Raw genomic sequence first — 19,136 nt, forward strand, 5'->3', positions numbered from 1 at the left:
CAACCCATGCAGGAGCTAAGAGGTGGCAGAAGCACAGCCTTGGCACACCCACCCCACCCATTCCTTCTCTCCTCTCAACCCTGACCGCAGCGTTGGGCATGCATCCGTCTACCCTCGTTTCCAGCTCCCAACCACTTCCCACCCATCACCGAATTAATTTTCACTCTACACCTGGAGGACACAGACAACTGAAGGACCTGTCCAAGGTCATGGTCAGTACCTGGCAGACCTGGGCCTAAACCCCAGGCTGAGCCCGGGGGCTGCAGCTCCTTCGTCAGCAGAACTGTGTGACACCATCAAAAGGAGAAACTGGATGCCCAAGAGCTTTTTTTTAAAATCATCTTTAATGTATTTTTTATAATTTTTTGCCTCATTTACCAGATAAATCATCTAAATAAATAGATGCTATACAGTCTCTTACCAATATCAGTACAAAAATAAAACCGAGCTCTGCATCCACTCTGGCTCTCCCCAGCACACAGCCACTCAGAAAAGGCTTGTGCTGGGGGTCAACTCGTGCCCGACCCCTCCCAAATACATTCATTAAGTCTGAACAAAGCTCACCGCTCATTCTGTGCAAAGGAAGCGTTCGTGTGCTGAGACCTGGAGGCCAGGCTGGCCGCTTATAAAGCAAAAGCTATACCACCTTCCAGAAGCATAGCGCCTTCCTCCAGCAGGACAGCAGGAGGAAGTTGGCAATGGAACCAAGGGGGCGATGACCACTGCGCTGCCCGACAGGCTCAGCTGCTGCATTGAGTGGCCTTGCCCGGGGTGGAGCGCATGCTCGGTCCAATCCCACAGCAAAAGAAAAGTACCGAATGGTCTCTACATTCAAACAGGTGGGGGCGGGGGAAAGGAGGGGCAGGTGGTCCGACGTTTCTGGGCCCCCACCCACGAATGTACTGGCCTTCTGGGTGGTGGTGAGGGATGGGGTGGGAGGTCAGTGTCCGCCTTGCCCCCGCTCAGGCCATGCCGCCCGGCTGGGACACTCAGGGCTGGGAGGAGGCCTGCAAGCCACACCAAACCCCTCACAGAGGTCTCTGTCCTGATGGGTGGAGGGGAAAGGTCCCAACAGCCCACAGCCCTTCCCCCAAGGAGCCGCTCCTGTGGGGTTCAGCCCTCCCTGAGACACAGGCCATCAGCTGTGTCAAGGGCTGAGTACGAGGCAAGTGTTATGTTGCTGCTGACAGAAACAGCTGCCTCGTTACACCAAAGAGCCCCTAAACCCCAATCCTGCAAATTGCACAGGAAAGTGCCCGTGAGGCAGGAAGCGTTTTCGTGTCCCCAGAAGGATAGGGACTTTGACTTCTACTGGAAACTGCCAGCCATGTCCCAAAGCCATAAGCCAACAGCATTCTATTAGAGAGAGGCCCCCCCTGCTCACCCACCCTCCAGCCCCCTCAGCTCTGCTGGGAGCACGGGCCCTGGGACAGTCCCCAACTCCAGCTGCCCTTCGCCTCCCAGGGGTCCCACAGCTGGGCTCCTTTTCCTGACCACCCCCGCTCACTCCTGTAGATTCAACTCCCCAGGTTTGGGGTGATTAAGTCACCCAGGAAGGGATCGCCCCCAATGGAAGCACTGAATTGACCCTGGACAGTGAAGGATTATGGAGGAAGGGGAGAGAGACCACGAATTTGGGGATCTTGCGAGCAGGGTACCCAAAACAGAAATGGGGTGCAGGCTGTCTTTGGTTTGGGAACTCGGGAAGAAGGGGTCTGGGAGAAAACGGCCCTATCCTTGCCTGGGCAGGGCTTCTGCCGACTTCCTCAGGGCACAGAGGGAGGGGGAGGAGCGCCAGGGGAGGGCGGGCAGCAGTGGCAAAGGGTAGAGGGGGTCAGCCTTTTGCCTGCTCCCCTGGGGCACCCCACAATGTGGCTTTTCCTCCTCTACAGGGCTGGGATAGGGGAGTCGTTCCTCATTGCTGGGGGAGCTACTAGTCCACAGGGCAAGTTTGTGCAAATAGAGAGCAAGTGCCCCTTCCTCCTGGCAGCCACAGCCCTTCGCTGGGCACATGGGGCGGGCCTGTGGACAGCCTGACCGCAGGAAGACATGGCAGAGGTCCCCCACGGGGAAACAAGGCCAGCCCCGGCGGCTGTGGCGAATAGGACGGGTGTGGAGGGGACACAAAACCTAAGGAGGAAGAGGGTCAGGGGTCAAGGCTGCCCTGAGAAGCGTGTGGGACACCCCTCCCTCCCTGACCACCCACGCCCATACCCAGGGTGGGCTGAGTCGGAGGGAAAGGCAGAAACGGAGGGGAGTGGGAAGGGCTGAAAAGTCACCTGAGTCAGAGAGAACAAGAGCCCCTAGAACAAGAGCCCCTCAGGGAGGAAGCACAGGGCCTGCGTGCCTCAGAGCCGTGCGGACGCCCCGCGCATCGCATCTGCACAGACGCCTGCACTCCTGCGGCTGGCCAGGCAAAGCCGCAAAACCCCATCTGTGTGCCTGGAGCGTTGGAGGCCATCTTGCCCAGGGCAAGACTCCTGCCGACAGCTTCCAGCAAATGGTGTTGGGCTAGATCCTGTCACGTGATGGGCCATGCAAGATGGGGTGAGTGTGGGGTGCCCGTGGCAAGTTCTTCTGTACTGTGAATCACCCCACATTCACCTGATCAAGGTTTCTAAACAGGAGGTTTGCAAGGCTCACTGCACACGTCTGCAGACACGTGCACACACTCACGAGGGCGGGAGGGGCAGTGTGCGTGCGCACACCTGTGTGGCTGAGTGTTTCTCACAGGCCTGTGATGGGGGATGAGGGGGCTCTGCTGGCAGCTGCCCCCAGGGAAAGGCAGAGACCTCTCTGAAGGCTATCAGACACACAGGGCACACCGCAGCAACCTCCAACTTCCTCCTCAGCCTTCTTTCTGACCCTCACTCCTGATCAAGGCAGCCTCCAATCCCACCAAAAGCTGGAGTGCAAAGTTACAAATAAAGAGCCCTCCCCACAAAAAAAGGAAAAGGAAAATCAACCAGAAAGGCTGGAGTAGGCTGCTCAAAGGGGAGGGTTTGGGCCTTCCCACCCTCCTGCAGTTCTGAGGGCCAGCTGCTGTGTCTCTGGAGGAGAATGGTGATGGAGGTGTCCAGGGGAGAGTGGCTCTGTCCCCATCCTGACCTGGAGATGATGCCCCAACTGACAGAGCAGTGCCAGGCCTCCCAACCCCGAGCCCCCAAACAGACCCTGAGGCCTCTCTGTAAACATCACTCCAGAAAAAGGGGCAGGGTGGTGGGAGGCTATTGGGATCTTCCCCCCATTCCTGTTCCATATTTTTTTAAATAAAATAATTATCCCACTCCCAACCCCTCCCCACCTCTGGAAGTCCCCACCCCAAGCCCAAAAGAAAACAGTTTAAGAAAAGTAGAAATGGTGATTCAGAACTTCCCACTGCGGTCTCGGAAGAAGCCCTCAGCGGCCTGGGCCTCACGGAAGGTGACGGTGATGGAGTTGGCGGTGATATCGGTCACTGTCACTTCACTTGTGGGGAGCGCAGGTGTCCAGGGAGGGGGCCCCTCGGCCAGGTCTGCCTCTGCGACAACTGTGGGAGAAAGACAGATAGACAGATGAGGATAGTGCTGACAGCAAGGAGGAGAAGGTGGGAATGGGTGGCAGCATGCAGACCCCCCCACCCCGCCCCAGCACCAGGTCTTCCTCTGAGTCTCCAGCCAGGTCAGGGCCTAGCTCAGGGCTGGACACACAGGAGGAGAGCACATTTATCTTTCCTGCCTGGACCAGAGCTCATCCTGAGCAGGACTACAGAGCGAGCTCTGGGCTGGGTGCCGGGGTCCTTGCAGACTGCGTGGCCTCAGGAGCACCCCATGCCCTCTTAGTGCATTAGGCCAGCTGGACCTGATGACTTAAGGGGCCTTTCCAGCTTTGAGAGTCTCTGGGCCTGGGCTGGGGGGCTGGGCCACCTTACCCTCCTCTTCGGGGGGCTGCTCGGCAGGCTCCCACTCGCTGGCCGCCTGCAGAACATCCTGGGCTGGTGACTCCTGCAGATAGAGCTCCCGTCGATGGCTGTGACTCTCCAGGTTGGGCCCGCGGGGCGGGAACTTCTTGCGTGAGAGCCGCAGGTACTTGTGGGCCTTGCGGGGCTTGCGGAGCGGGAAGGGCAGGGTGGGCACCAAGGGGCCCTTGTCCACCAGCTCGGGCGTCCCTGCCTTGACCACCCCCTCGGGGCTCCCGCTGCCGAGTGGGCGCGTCAGAGAGAAGCAGAGCTTCTCCTTGCCCTTGGCCTTGTGGGAGCTCCGCAGGTCCATGCTGTACAGCCGCTGCAGGGGCAAGCCAGGGCACGGCGGGTCAGCCCTGCGCTCCCACCCACTGCCGCGCCTTCGCTCATGCTGTTCCGCCCACCCTAGTGCCCTTCCCGTTTCATGGCCCAGAGCCAGCCATCACCCTACCCTCTGCCCAGTCCAGCCCACAGAGCCACCCCTGACCGGCCCCGGCCCCAGGCCCGGCCCAGCTCTGCCACTCATCTCGGCCCCACTCAGCAGCCTCATCTGTCCAGGGGGGGCTGTAAGGGACTCGAGGATGGGGGCCACAGGCATAAGCCTTTGGTACACAGCAAAGGAGCCATCAGGAGGTACAAAGTCAAAATTGACTGACAAAAAACAGGCCTGGATTTATGAAGCAGATATATTAAGGAGTTCTTCTTCATTATAGGAATCTTTCTCACCAAAGCACCTCCCCCTCCCCCTGTAGCTGAGACAGCCAGCTCGCCAGGGAGATGGTGTGCGGCAAGGGGCTCTGAAGGTTGTTGGGGCAAGTTCACCAATGGGGACGCACTGCACTGGGTGGCACGGTGCTCTGCCAGCAGGCTGCAGGCACCCCAGGACCCGTCCAGGGCACTGCTCGGCCCTGAGCTGTGGCCCTCTGTTGATGCCCTGCCTCCCTCCTGTTAAAACGGCTGCAAGGGAACATTCTCCCACCACTCAAGGGCTGGAGTTTTGAGATTTGGGGATTTGTCTTATTGACTTTTGGGGGAAATTTAGACAAATTCAAGAAAGATCCTTGGTGCTAAAATGTTGGGAGGGCCTGGCTCACTTGAGGACAGTACCTTCTACTGCTGCCTGTCACCAGAGGCCAAGAGCTCCTAGGAAGAAAGTGAGGCCATCAGATGGGACCTGTAGATCAAGTGTCTCAAGTTGGGAGCAAAGATCGCAAGTGCAGGCTCCGGTCTCCAGTCCCACCTGTCAATGCCCATCTCTGGGCATGGGGTGTGGGTTGTCATGGTGATGGGAGGAGGGCTGAACTGGGAAGGGATTGGGACTATACTGCCATGCTAGGAGGGCTTATCCTATATGCAGCTTTATCAAAACCCACTCCTTCAGCCTGGCTCGCAGGCCATCACAAGCCCAGGAAACGCCCATAATTCTGCAAGTTGTGCTCCTCTGTCTCCTTTTCCACCTCATCATGAGAGAACCACAGCTACGAACAGGGATCCAGGAGCACCAGGAGGCAGATCTGGGTTTTAATCTGGCTGTGGGACCCTGGGTAAACTGCCAGCCTACCTGAGCTTCAGTTTCTTCATCAGTGAAACGATGAAGCAACTTTGGTAGCCAGCCTCCAAGATGGCCCCAATAACAACTGCCTCTGGGAATTCACACCCGTGTGTCGTCCGTCCCCTCGCACACTGAGTACTGCGGGGTGGGACTTCCAAGGCTAGGGCATCAGAGACCCTGGGCTTCCTCCTCGCCCTCTTTCGTGGACCACCCACTCTGGGGGAAGCTAGCGGCCGTACTGTGAGGCCACTCAGCAGTCCTCTGGAGAGGTCCACGTGGTAAGGAACCATGCTTCCTGTCAACATCCAGCACTGACACACCTGGCATGTGAGCCGCGCTCTGAAAACAGACCATCTAGCCCCAGTCAAGCCTTCAGATGAGCGGATCCCGGGCTGACTGACTGTAACCCAAACCAGAATCACTGAAGAGCTACCTAAAGCACTCCCAAATTCCTGACCCACCGAGACTGTATGATATCACAAGTGTTTATTGCTTTCAGTTGCTTAGTTGGGGGGAATTTATTACACAGAAGTAGATGATAATACCCCTTCCCTAGCGGTTTTCTGTGCAGATGAAGTATGTTCATTTGTGAAGAGCGCTGAGCACAGAGCTGAGCATGGAGAAGATGTCTGACAGGTGCCACTTTCCTTCCGGGGACCCAATTCACACCAAGCCCATGGAACACGCCCTCTGCATGAAGGCAGGCCCATCTACTCTGGCAAAAGCCTCTGGGGATCTACAGTCAAGACTGGACAGGGGGCTGGACCCACTGCACATGGACCAAGAAGACTTATTTTGGCTGCAACACCGGGATGGGCCTCATCAAATTAGGAAGAGGAGGTATTCCCATTCGACGAGAAACCTCAGGCTCACAGAATCTAATCATATAGCACGGTTGCCTCAAATCACACGACTACATCACTTCAGACTCCATCCTCTGTTCAGTGCAAAGCAGTGAGGTCAGCACAGTGCCCCCTGAGACCTGGGTAATGAGATGACAGAGCCTAGGCCCCACCTGGGGCAAAGGATTGGAAAAGAAGGCCCGGAGGTTTCTTTTCCCTCAAAATGACACGATTCTAGGAGATTCCAAGGCTATGGTTCCAGAATTCCAGGAGTCTCCTTTCCTTGGATTCTAAAATTTTAGGCTCCCATGTTTCCTCAATTCCAAAGATTCTGTCTCTAAGGAACTCAAATATTACAATTTGGTGTTTTGAGGATTCTGAGCATCAAACAGGCTCATTTACAAGATTCTAAGCTTTCAAAATTCTAGGAGCCCATTCACCATCTAGCCACCCTCCCTCCCACCACAGCACCTCCCCCACAGGCTATCTTCCTGGGGCACCAGTGCCACAGTCCGACTTTTCCTAACTCCTTCCATTGGACCTTCCCGATAAGTGCCCCTGCCCACAGCACCCCGGGTGGGGCTGAGGAGGGGGCGTGTTCAGCTCAACTAGCTGTGCCATTGCATGGATGGGGCCGGCTGGCGGGGTGAGCAAGGGGGCCTGTGGGTGGGCACCAACGCTGGCGGGTTACCTGCAGCAGAAGCCGCTTGGGTTTCGGACCTCTCTTCCTATACCCCGACGCTCGGTCTCTCTCCTCCCTGAGGTGCAAAGCAGATGGCAGAAGAAAAGGAAACACTGGTGACATTTAAGGGACAGGAAGGTGCCTGTTCCACCCCGTCCTCTGCTGTCTACGGGGGAGAAGGCACCTTCCACCGGCCACCCCACCACCCATTTTGGGGTCAGGGCTCCCTCTTTGTTGCTCTCTTTAGGCCATAACAACAGGGTCACATATTCTACTCTCAGGGCCTCGGTCTTCCCAGCCAACAAAAGACAAGGGCACAGCCACTGGTCCCAATTGCTGAGGTGGGACTCAGGTGGCATTTCCAAAAATATGTGGCTCTTTACTGGGCTCCAGGGTCATGCATAGCTCTGCTCCACACACCACTGGGAACAACTGCCCCCAAAACAATATAGTTCCAGTTTCCACTCTTCTATAAAAACCAGTCAATCAAGATTGCCTTGAATGTCCCAAGGCAACTGATGAGCATGGGAGTGGTTCTTCCCCACTTTTGGGATCCCCCATTTGGGATCTATGTGACTGGTGGAGAGGACAGGTTCCCACTTGTCTGTATTGTCCCGTCAGGGAACAGGAGAAAAACCAGCCTGTATTGAGTCCCTAGGAGATGCCAGACTCTCTGCTGAATGCCTTCTCCACATCCCAAACTCACAAACACACAGGCACACCTTGGGGATGCAAACAAAGCCACACACCACACATACCAGAAATCATGACAGCGATGCCAACAACAGTGCCTGAAGGGGTGGGGAAGTTCAAAGTCATTTCGTCCTGCCCGCTTCCCTTCATTCCATTCACACTTTCTGTGGCCTCACTGCAGAGGCCACAGGGATGGCAGCAGGAATATGAGGGCAGCATTTCGCCCTGACAAGAGAAAAATTCTGAGATGTTCTACATTAAATTCCAGTGGGCCAGAGAGTGGGAGAGACACAGCAGTCAGCCTGTTCGTAGCTGGGGGCCAGCTAACATAGACTGCTGACATTCCTAATGTGATGGAGCCTTAAATCAACCTCCAGGCATCCATGAGACGACCACCAGACACCACCGCATCCTGTACATGCATGAACTTTCAGGACTCTCGCCTGTAACCAATCAAAAGCAGTAAGTACACGGACTTCTTCCTTACATGCTCTGCACTTCCCCTGCTTCATCTTTTCCTGCCCCCCTTATCTGTGGCCAATGTAAAATCTTTCAAAACTTACATCTTTCTTCCCCAAAACATAATGTATAAAACACGCCCGCCAGCTCCAGGATGGCGGACAGGTTGCCTTCTCCACACAGCCCTACTGCTGGTGCTTTAGACCTCACGCCCCAGGACCTGGTCCTTTTCTGGCTAGTACAGCCCCACACACCCTTTTTTGCAAGTCTTTCAGCCATGGAAATTAAGTTCTTCATTTCCCAGTGTCCTTCCTCCTTACTGGGTTGTGTGACCTTAGGCCAGTCTCCAAATCTGAGCTCAGCTAAACCCACGAACCCGGGACGCTGCTTCTGCGCTTCCTCCTGTAGGCACCACCCTCCGTCTCCAGGGCCACTGGAGGCCTCCTGGGGGAGAAGTGATGAGAAGGAGGCAGGTGGGGCAGAGGAAGGGACACGGTGGGGGCTGGCAATGCACCTGGTGGAGGGGCCCGCCCTCCCTATCAGGCCAGCTTCAGCACACCTACCACGGGACCCCAGAACCAGAATTTGAAAGCAGCATCCAGGGCACTCAGATACCCGCTCCCGGAGGCTCTCCAGGACAGACGCCCCAAGCCCTCAAGGCTGAGAATCTTCTCTCAGCACCCAGTTCCAGGCCTAGCTCTACCCTGACCCACGGGAGACACTGGCTGGTCACGTCCCCTCTCCCGGCCTCAGTGTCCTTGTCTGGAGCAAGAGGGTCCCCTCTCAGCTGGTCACCAGGGCTCTTGAGAGGAGCAAGAGAGATCCCTGGTATTTATGAAAATGGAGGGTAGAAAGGCTAAAGTAATAAAGAGGAGCAAGAAAGAGGGAAGCAAAAGGAAAGAGAGGAAGAGGGAAGGAAGCAGAGAGGGGAGAGGTAAGAGCCTTGGGGGAAAATAATGATAATGTATTTATTATATTTATATGTCATTTATTATCATCACATATGGACACTGTACAAAGTACTGCTCTAAAGGCTTTCACCCTCATTACCGCCCTATGAGGGAAGCACTATTACTGTCCTCATTTTATCGTTGTGGAAACTGAGGCACGGAGAAGTGAAGTAACTCACACAACGCCCAATTATGGCGCCTCCGCCGCTGGTGAAAACGCTGAGCCCCAGGCTCCCCACTTGGGAGGGCCAGGCCTCGGGTCCCAGTCAGGGTCAGCAGGACAGGCCTGCAGCCAGGGCCACGGGGCCCGCGCTTCTCAGCTGCAGCCCCGCTGCCCCCTTTTTGTCTGTAAACTGTCAGGGGCCGGGGGGCGTCCACTCTGTCCAGTCCTTACCAACCCAGGGCCTGGTTTCTGTCAGCCCCGGACACTCTGACCAGCTCTGTCCAGGGCTGCAGGGCAGAGGCCACCAAAAGGCCATGGCCCCAGCAAGCCCTCAGGGCCCTCGCACCCCTCCTGGTGTGCAGGGGCTCCCCAGGAGGGCCTCCTTGCCAGCCCCCTTCCGAGTCTCTTTAAAACCCTGCAAAGCAGGTGTTAACATCACTCCCTTTTCACCAAGACTGACAGAAGCGAACCAGATGTCAAGCCTTGGGTCTGTTGAAGTCTCTGAGTTTCTATTTTGTTCCCTAACTATTGACTTCTCTGACTCATTCAAAATATCACCCAAACCCTCTACCAGGACTTACTGAGCCCCCCCTGAGCTGCGCCACCCCCATTCCTTCCTTTAGCTTCCCACAGCTTCCCAGCTCACACCACACTCAGAGCCACACTTGCCTCCACGCTGCTCCGCAAACACAGGTCCTCACCCCAAGGCCTTTGCACTCACTGTGCTTTACCCGGATGGTCCCTAAAATACCCACTGGGCTCATTTCCTCACTTCACTCAGGTCTTTGGTCAAACACCACCACCTAACCACCCAGGTCACCAGCACCCCACCTATCCCTCTTCCTGTCCCCTACCCTGTCTTTGAGCAGCGATCACATCTGATACACGTTTATTAGTGTGCAGTATATAGCATGGCTCTGCACTCGGATGGGAGCCACGTGAGGGTAGGGACATTTGTTGGTTTTGATCCTTGCTGTATCCCCAGCACCTGGAACAGTGCCTGGCAGATACTAGGACCTCAATCAAGACTTGGTGAATAAATCAAAGAATGACTAGCTGACCCCAAGTTACCATCAGGAGCTACTCATACGCATGTGCCGACACCCACGGGTCTACAAAGTGCTTTCAAATACCTCTGCTTCCCATGAGAGCCCCAATAGGCTGGCATGTTATCCCCACTTCCCAGATGGGGAAGCTGAGGCCCAGCAAGGGAAAGGCCTTGCCTGACACCTCACAGCTGGTGAGTGGCAGAGCCGGACTAGGAGTCTAGTCCAGGCCTTTGACACCTGCCCGATGCTCTCCTTACCACATTCCAGGACATTCCGCAGGATTCTTCCAGGGTCACAACCCTTTTGGTCAAGGCAACACCAAGCACTGGGGAACCAGAAAGAAGCTGTGGGGCAGGGACACCCTCATTTTTAAAGGAAGGAACAGTGGGAACTGGTCCTTTGAACCTGCAGCAGGAGACCTCCTGGGGGAGAAGCGATGAGAAGGGTGGGAGGGGCAGAGGAAGGGCCCTGACCAGGGTCAGGGACCCCACCCTGGGTCCTGGTTGGACTCCTTCCCAGCTGTGAGGATCCTGGACAAGTCCCTCAGCTCCCCATCTGTCAGATGGGACCCTCATCCCTGTCTCAGGAGGAAACTGGAAGGGGCCAAATGAAGCGAGTTTAGAAAATGGTCTGCGCTCTATAGGTCGGTGGTTGAGGAGATGCTACAGGACTGGGCTGCCTGATGGTGGGAGGTCAGCAATGCTGGGCTCAGAACAGGAGAAAGGACATGTCAAAGCCTCCCTGCTGAGAGTGCTCTCAGGGCCACAGGAGAAGCTACCAATGACTAGCCAACCAGTGAATCTCAGCAGAGCAAGGGCAAATGTGGGAGACTGAGGCCCAGGCGGGTTTGCCCAGAGGCACTGGGCTAGGAGCGGGCCAAGTGGGGTGGACCAGAACTCAGCTATCTGGGCTCCAAAGCCACACCCCCTCCCGGGCCTTTCCTGAGCTGTACCAGACTCACCTTCTCCTGTTGAGAGAACCCCTAGGGAGCATGTCTCTGATCTGCCCCCAAGGGCATGCCTGGGCATTACTAATACTGCTGCTCATCACATCATACAGGGCATTGCTAGGACACATTTTTACATTCTTCACCGGAACTGAAACCCTACCTTATGGGGAAGTTGCGGCAGGAGTTATTGGGGTGGCCCAGCTTACAGCAGAGAGAACGAGGCCTGGGGAGGGGAGGGAAACAGCCCACATCACTCAACAACAGGACAGGGACCGCGGCCCTTGGCTGCCCTAGACCTGGTGCCCACCACCTTCCCCCAGCTGCAGACCAGACCCGGCTGTCCCTGCCATACCCCGCTACCCATGCTCCCTGTTCAGAGCCAAGCCAGTAGCAGGCTCCCTGGGAAGCCTCTAAGCCTGCCTGTCACCCAGCCCCGTGGCAGGCTGAGCCCCTTACTTCTCTTCATAGGCCATGACCAGGCGGGGGTCCAGGATGTGCTCTTCTGGCTCCCACGTGCTGTACCTGGGAGAGAAAGAAGAGGTCAGAGCTGCCCTGCTCCCCCCAGCATTCACAGAGGCCACAGCTGCTCCACCAGGGTCCACTGTCTGCAGGCCCTCACCCCTTCCTGGTACAGGAAACTGTCACCAACTCCAAGGAGCTGTCCCTGGCCACCCAGACTATGTTAGGAGCCTCCTGGGGGGGGGCTCCAACACCAGAACTCGCCTCATTCTGAGCACTGATCACACCGCCCTACACGTGTCCAACTCCCAATGAGACTCCATGTTCACCTCAGGAGCCCCTGGTGCCTGGAAGGGGGCAGGGCCTGTAAGTCCCAGATTCCCTTCCTAGAAGAGACAAGAAAAGGTGGCAAAGGGCAGAGGCTCTGAGCCCAGTTTCCTGGGTTCAAATCCCAGCACTGCCCTTGCTTGCTGTACGACCTTGAACAATTTACTTAATGTCTCTGTGCCTCGATTTCCCCACCGGTAAAAGGCTCTTGTGCTGATTAAATGTGTTCATGTATCTAAATGTTTAGCGCAGTGCCTGGCACACAGGAAGTGCTCTGTGCTTAGTACTGTTCTGTCCCCACTCCTCCTCAAACCCCAGCCCCAGCACAGCCTTCGCTGCCCTCCCTCTTTGGCACACATCTGTGCCATCATGGCCAGGGTGGAAGTGCCCTTGTAGCAGGGCCTGGCACACAGCAGGATTTAGTAAGTGTCCAGTGACTGAATGGTGCAGTGGTCACATGGCAGACCCCCTTGGGATTTCCCCTGGGGGTTTCTAGCACTCCCAGACCAGAGCGCACCCTCTGTAGGACAGGACAGACCTGGGCTGAGACAGCTCAGCCTTCCTCGTTCCACCTGCACTGTCATTCGCTTAGTATTTGCCTTCAGAGCAGCTCGCTTTTTAGTTTACATAATTTTATTTTAAAAGCAGACTGTATATGACTTCCACAAGTGGGAAAACCAGTATCACTCACCATAAACAGATGTTAGTACATAAAAATTAAAAAATGTAAAACATATATATTGGGTTGTGGGAAACGTCACGATGTATTTTTCCTGTTTTTCATTTCAAAAAAGCATCATGACTTTTCCGACAACCCAATACATATGTGTGTATATATGTGCATGCATACAAATGTACAATATACATACAAACATACAATTATGCCTGTGTGTGCACGTGAGTATGTAGAAACCAAACCAAAGCAATGGACTGTGATTCTGGCCAAGGCCGCACCCAGCTCTCATGGATAAGGGAGGTGAGCAGGTATTAGGAAGCTGTTAGGAGGCAGAAAGGCTGGGCAGAGCCCCAGCCTCCATGGCCTCCAGACCAGCTGAGCTAAAACCTTCACCTCAAACTGTCCTGGGACTGTAAAACCTAACAGTAGTCCTGTCTAGATTGCGCAAGCTGCCCAAGGACTGAATCCTCTCCTTTCTCCACTGACACTGCTGCATACCTACTCCATGTTGGTCCCATGCTGGGCTCTGTACACTCGGCAATGAAGGTTCATGCCCTGAGGACCTTACGGCCCCTGCCCAAATGCCACATGCCCAGCCTGAGCAGGCACAGTCACACCCCTCTTGCTTTGCACATGCTGTGCTCTCCTTCCTCCAGCAAACTCCTACGCATCCTTGAAGAGCCAGGTCCTTGTAGCTTTCCCTGACATCCTCTCTCAGCTGTCCCACTCCCAGCAGGATGAACTCTCCCCTCTGTGACCTTCCTGTCGCACTTGGCACCTGCCATAATTACTGATGAATCCAGCTGGCATCCTGGTAGGCAGATGATAACTCCTCTCCAGAAAGCCCAGCCCAGGTAGGGCCCCCGGGTGCTCTGGGACTGGCTCTAGAAGCCACCGCAGAGTTTCGCTCACCCTGAAGCAAAGGGGAAACTGAAACTGGGTTTGTTTTTTGAATAGTCTGGGTAAAGCCCCAACTATGAGCAATCAGAGGCTGCAGAGACGCCAAACCCTCCTCCCCCAAAAACGAAGCTTGAGTTTCCTCTGCTGGAACTGGTTACAAGAAAGGGGGAATTCTGTGTTGTTCTTGTCGGTTGCCTCACCCTCCCTCTTTCTCTAGCTGTTAAAATGTCTCTACCTCGTTCTGCCCTGCCCACTTCCCGACCGTACTGCCCATTTTTTCTGCCCACTTCCCAACCGTCCTGCCCATTTTTTGTTGATGTAGATGCTGTGTGGTTCCTGGCAAGTCCCTAAACTTCTCTGGACCTCAATTTCCTTATCTTAGCATCACAGCACCACCACAGTTAACAGCAAGGAGGGAGAGCAGACTAAGGACCATCATTCCTCCTAACACCCTTATGAGTTAGGTGGCCCCATTCTACAGATGAAGACACTGAGGCAAATGAGTGGCCAGTCTGTGGTTGGAGCTTAAGTTGAATCTCGGCCACTCTCTACCTGCTGGTCCCTCACATGTCACCGTATCTGGCTCCCCACAGGGCTGGGACGTCCTTGGAAGAGGGGCACTGCCTGATTGACTAGTCTTCAGTGTCTGACCCCGCAGCGTGGCACACAGTGGGTGCACACAAAGGGTCAGCCGACTCAGAGGGGACTGTTACTGGCCTGGGGCATCCAATCCGGGGGATCCGAGGCAAAAGCACAGGGTCAGACTTGGCAGCTGGAGGCATGGCCCGGCTCCGTACTGGGGGAGGGCAAGAGGAGGTGAACTGCACAAGTTGTCTAACACCCTGTGCTCCCCTAAAATGGAGGCCAGTGGCGCCTCTCCGCAGAGTGGGGATCAAGGCCACAGCGATGGCAAACCCGCTTCGGGAACAGCCGGACACAAGGACAGGCGCGCGCAGGCAGCAGGGTCCACAGCCTGGGCGAAATCAGGGGGCAGGGTCGGGGAGGAGGCATGCAGAGGGAACAGGCGCCAGCTGGTCGGGTACAGAGCGCTTGGTGGAAGCCAGAAGATCCACTTTGCCCGGCCCCGCTCACGCCGGCCCTCTACCGGTTGCCCGGGCGCCACGAGCGCGCACGCACCGCGGGCGCGTACACCGGGTTAGCAGGCCAACCAATGGGGGACGGGGGCGGGGACGATGCGCGCCGACAGAGAGGTAAACATGGCCACGTGATCGACAGCCCCGCCCCCCGGGACGGGTAAACAGGCTCCCCGGGGCTGTCTGAGCCAGATCTGCGCAGGCTTCGGTCGTGCTGAGCCCGCCCCAGCTTCCCATCCCAATTTAAAGCCGTCCAAAATAAGAACATGGCAGTGTGCTCCGGCCAAGCCTGCAGGAGTGGCCTCGAACAAGTGACTCAACCGCCAAGGCCTCCGTTTACCCATCCGTGAAGTGGGGCATATCAATCGTTCTTATGGTTTAGGGCTCCGATTAGATGTGTTAAGCCATGTGAAGCACTTAAGTTTATTGTGGCACATAATAAAAGCAAATAAGCGTTAAATTAATTTCAAAAGCCCAGACAGTGCAAAAACCTGCCAGGGCTCCTATCCTGGATGGACTCTGCGGCTGCTACTGCTGTCCAAACTTAGCCTTAGATGAGAAAGAAGTACCTTCTCTGCCTCCGGCACTGCTATGAACCTCTCTTCCTGTCACTGGCAAGCCTTGGCAGGGCCCCGTGAGGACAGAGCCTCATTTTACAGGTGGGCAGATGGGAGGTGTGAGGAGGTTGGGGGCTTTGCCCTGGGTCACACAGTTGGTAAAAATATAGAACAGGGTTCAAAGGCAGCCTGGTCTGGCTCCACAGCCTGAGCACTTCCTACTGAACTGGCCATCGGGCCAACACACATGAGATCCTTGGTCACCTTTGCCAGAGCTGGCTGTGTATCAAAGGGGCTAGACCTCCAAGGGGTGGGGTCAGGCGGCCCGCAGTTCAAATCCTCCCAGCTATATGACCCTGGGCAAGGACTCCTCTGCTGAGGGCTCTGTCTCCCTATCTGTAAAACATGTTGCTATGAGTCAATTAAATGGGCCAATTCCTGATCATAAGGGCTTACTGATTGGCAGCCTGGTTATTGCTGTGCCCACTGACACTATCATTACTAAGGCTCCATGGAGGCGGTCCTCCCTAGAACAGGGGTTGGCCAACTTTTGAGACGGAAGAGCCGCCAGGGGTCAGCAAACTGCGGCTCATGAATGTGGCTCTGAAGTAAAATTAAAAATGAAAATAAAACTATCATAGTTTCATTTATGAAATTTTTAAAGGATATTATTCACATAATGGTGAATATGTAAAAATATATTTATGGCTCTCAAATAATTTCTAAATTGTTTTGAGGGACAGGATTGGCTCTTCCAGGGGTCGGCAAACCTTTGAGATGGAACGTACCCAAAGAGCCGCATGTGGCTTGTGAGCTGCAGTTTGCCGACCCCTGCCCTGGAAGATGCGGTAGTATTCACGAGTGGGAAAGGAACGCGTTCCCAAAGGGGGAAGAGCAGTCCTGGGCAGGCTGAGATGACAGTGGGGTGTCTGAGCGTCTGGGTGGGGCTGAGGGCACCTGTAGCTGATGATTAAACATCCTCTGTCTTGTGCCCCCAGCCCCTCCCTGTGCCGTTTGCTGTACCTTCCAGAACAAGCAAGATAGCTCCTCTGCCCCACCTGCTGGGGAGGAAGGGCAGTCATTTGTTTGCTACTGGGAGAGAAAACAGGCAAAAATGTAACGGCTTAACAGGAGCCTGACACAGAACGAGTGTTTCTGTAAATCATGATTTTTGTTAATATAAGCTTCTCTGGGAAGGGCCAGGAGGGGGCTGTGGAGCAGGAGAATCTGACTCCTTTCCCCACTGAGGTGGGCTCTGTCCTAGCCAAGGCTCCCAGGCCTGCAGGGAGCAGGCCTGTCCAACTCCCCATCCTCTTTCTCAGCCTCTGCCCCAAGCCAGGCCTCCTGAGAGGGGAGACTCAAGACCAAGTGAGTTACAAAGGAGTCCTGGCTCTCCCGCCTCTTCCTCTAACTGAAGCTCTGTTTTTCTCCAAATGAAGGGGACTGACACAGTGGATGGCATGAAGTGGGGACCACACTGCACGGGGTTGTAATGACCTCCCCTCTCTGGGCCTCAGTTTCCTCATCTGAGGACTGATCTAAATGATTTCTAGGTCACTTTGAGCTCCTGTTAGGAATGGACTCCCCCAGGTCCCTCTCCTGGCTTGGGGGGACCTAGAAGCCGAGATGTCTAACTATTAATAGCAAACATTTACTAAGTACTTGGGCGGCTAAGAATGTACCAGGTACTTTCTAGCCATCATCTCATCTTCACAACAATGCTGCAATGGAGGCTTTATTATTCCAGTTTGGAAATGAGGAAGCAGAGGTCCCACCATTCCCACCATGCTGGGGAACTGCCTAAGGTCTCACAGCTGTCCAGCTGTGAGCCAGGCAAGGAACCCAGGACCAAAGTGTGGGGGAGCCAGAGGTGCCCCCAGTCATCTGGTCAAACAAGGCTCCCAGAACCCTCTTGGGGGTGAGGAGTCATAAAAGGTAGTCATGAAGGCCCATCTTGTGGTCTCAGCATGTTAAGAAACAAGTGGGCCCCAGGGCTCAGGCCAGCAGAAACATGGAGGGGCTACGCCTGGAGTGCTAGGTCCTGCCCTGCTGATAGAAGCTCTTATGGGCAGACATATCCATTTGGGATGAATAAAAGTGGGAGAAGGAATTTTTAATTGATAAACACTTCTGTTTAGAGAAAAAAATCTTTCAAAAGATGGAGTCTACAGAGGAGGAAAAATGGCCAGCTGTGCCTTGAAGGCCCTCAAGCTGGGACCGCCTCTGACACAATGCCTCCTGGTATAGAAGCTAAGGCGGAGCGCGCGCCCAGGAAGCCAATGGTCCCGCTGCCTGCCCTGGGCATCTTCCTTTTCTAGCTCTCCCATGCTCTTACTGCCCCTTCACCCAGGTCAGAAGTCCACCTCTCATCTGCCCAGCGGAGGAAGGGACCCTCCTTCGGTCCCCAGGTGTTTGGGAAGAAGCAGCAAGTGCAAGAGGAATGGACAAATGCATTATCTGGTTGGCAGCCACCAACCCCAACCATCAGGATGCCTGTAGGTCACCCTGAACATGTGCCCAAATCTTCCACCCCACAAGGTGAAAGAGGACGCAAGGGGAGAGCAGGGCCCGGACCTTGAACCCATTTTACATAGAGGGTAGATGAAGCAACATAGGCCATCTTCACCTCTGCCTTCTCTCCCCACCATGCCACTAAGGTGCTCCCAGGAGCCAATACCAGGTCAGCCCCTACCACCAGCACAGCAGAAAGCCGCTGGAACAGACAGCAGAGGCTCTGGGCAGAGGGGGATTCCACGAGACAGTCTCTAGGAGGCAGGGCAGGGAGGTGGGGCACCTACAGACCAATGGGGAGGTCCCACGACCTGCTGGCAGGTGATTGGTTGGTATGAAGGTTCTTGATTGGGCCTCCACAGGAGAGGTGGAGCAACTGTGAGAGGTCCTAGACCCAGCTCCCACCCCCCAACTCTGAGAGGGAGGAGGCACAGAAGAGATACCTGAAAATGGGGGTGCCTAGTTCAACTCTGCTTCCATTTGCTGTGTGACCTAAGACAGGCTGCTTACCTTCTCTGAGCCTGTTTCCTCATCTTTAGAGATCACTACCTCACCTGCCTCACAAGACTGTATGGGAACCTGCTCTGTAAACTGGAGAGTACTACCCAAAGACAAGGTGGGTTCAGGCTCTGTCCCTAGTTCTATGGCACTGAGGACTCATGCCCCACTGGCTAGACTTGTCTTACTCAGCACCACAAACCCCTGCTCGGCACTGCACTTGCTATGGGTTGGGGACTCCTCCCCCTGGCCAACAGTCACCTCTGAAGCCAAGATGCTGGGCCTTTACCTCCCAGGTACCAGGAAAAGCCAGAAGGAGGCTCCAACTAGAAGATGGAGCTCAACCTGGAGGGGAGCAGGTGAGAAGGGAAGCTGGGGCCACCTTGACCATCATGTGCTCCAAGCCCCTCAGTTGGCAGAGGGGCAACTGAGAGCCAGAGATGATTTAATCAAGGCCCGCCAGCCAATTACTGGAGCAGCCAGAACTAAAAGCTAGGCAGGAGAGGGGGCAAAAGGTGGATGGAAGGATGTACAGGCAGGCAGACACACACACAAAGGACCTTACTTTGGGGGCCATCCTTTCCACTTCACCAGATACTCGACTTTACCCTGTGAAGAAACAGAAGCAGACAGTGATATACCACTCGCAGGACAGTAAGGCCCAATCCCCTCTGCAGATGGACATCCCCCAACACAGACACACAGACCAGGGAACCTCCCCACCAGATCCCCACCAACCCAGAGACACCCCCAAACTTTGGTTGCTGCATGACCACCCCAGGCCACCCTCCCTACTAGAGCACAGGAGTGTATCTGGCCCCAAACACCTCTGGGA

At 55.3% G+C, this 19,136-nt stretch overlaps 1 protein-coding gene across 7 annotated transcripts in view; it reads right to left on the minus strand.

The window, feature by feature from the left end:
- Positions 1–325: 325 nt before the first annotated feature.
- Positions 326–19,136, minus strand: part of CBX7 (chromobox 7) — a 28,539-nt gene continuing 9,728 nt past the window's right edge. Inside the window, exons 2-8 of one of the 7 annotated variants that reach the window (XR_002126021.1) lie at positions 18,867–18,910; positions 11,736–11,801; positions 11,440–11,502; positions 7,026–7,092; positions 3,911–4,262; positions 2,280–3,529; positions 326–2,130 (exon numbers count right to left, since the gene is read on the minus strand). Coding sequence is in view for 6 of the 7 variants with exons in the window: in XM_019660570.1 (XP_019516115.1) it covers positions 3,366–3,529; positions 3,911–4,262; positions 7,026–7,092; positions 11,440–11,502; positions 11,736–11,801; positions 18,867–18,910 (756 nt within the window). In the remaining variant the exon portion in view is untranslated. Of the gene's footprint in view, positions 3,530–3,910; positions 4,263–7,025; positions 7,093–11,439; positions 11,503–11,735; positions 11,802–12,002; positions 12,772–18,866; positions 18,911–19,136 lie in introns of those variants that run through there. The other 6 variants (XM_019660574.1, XM_019660570.1, XM_019660572.1 and 3 more) reach the window with 6 other exon arrangements.

This window comes from Hipposideros armiger, unplaced genomic scaffold (genome assembly GCF_001890085.2).
Source record: "Hipposideros armiger isolate ML-2016 unplaced genomic scaffold, ASM189008v1 scaffold_321, whole genome shotgun sequence".
NCBI lineage: Eukaryota > Metazoa > Chordata > Mammalia > Chiroptera > Hipposideridae > Hipposideros > Hipposideros armiger.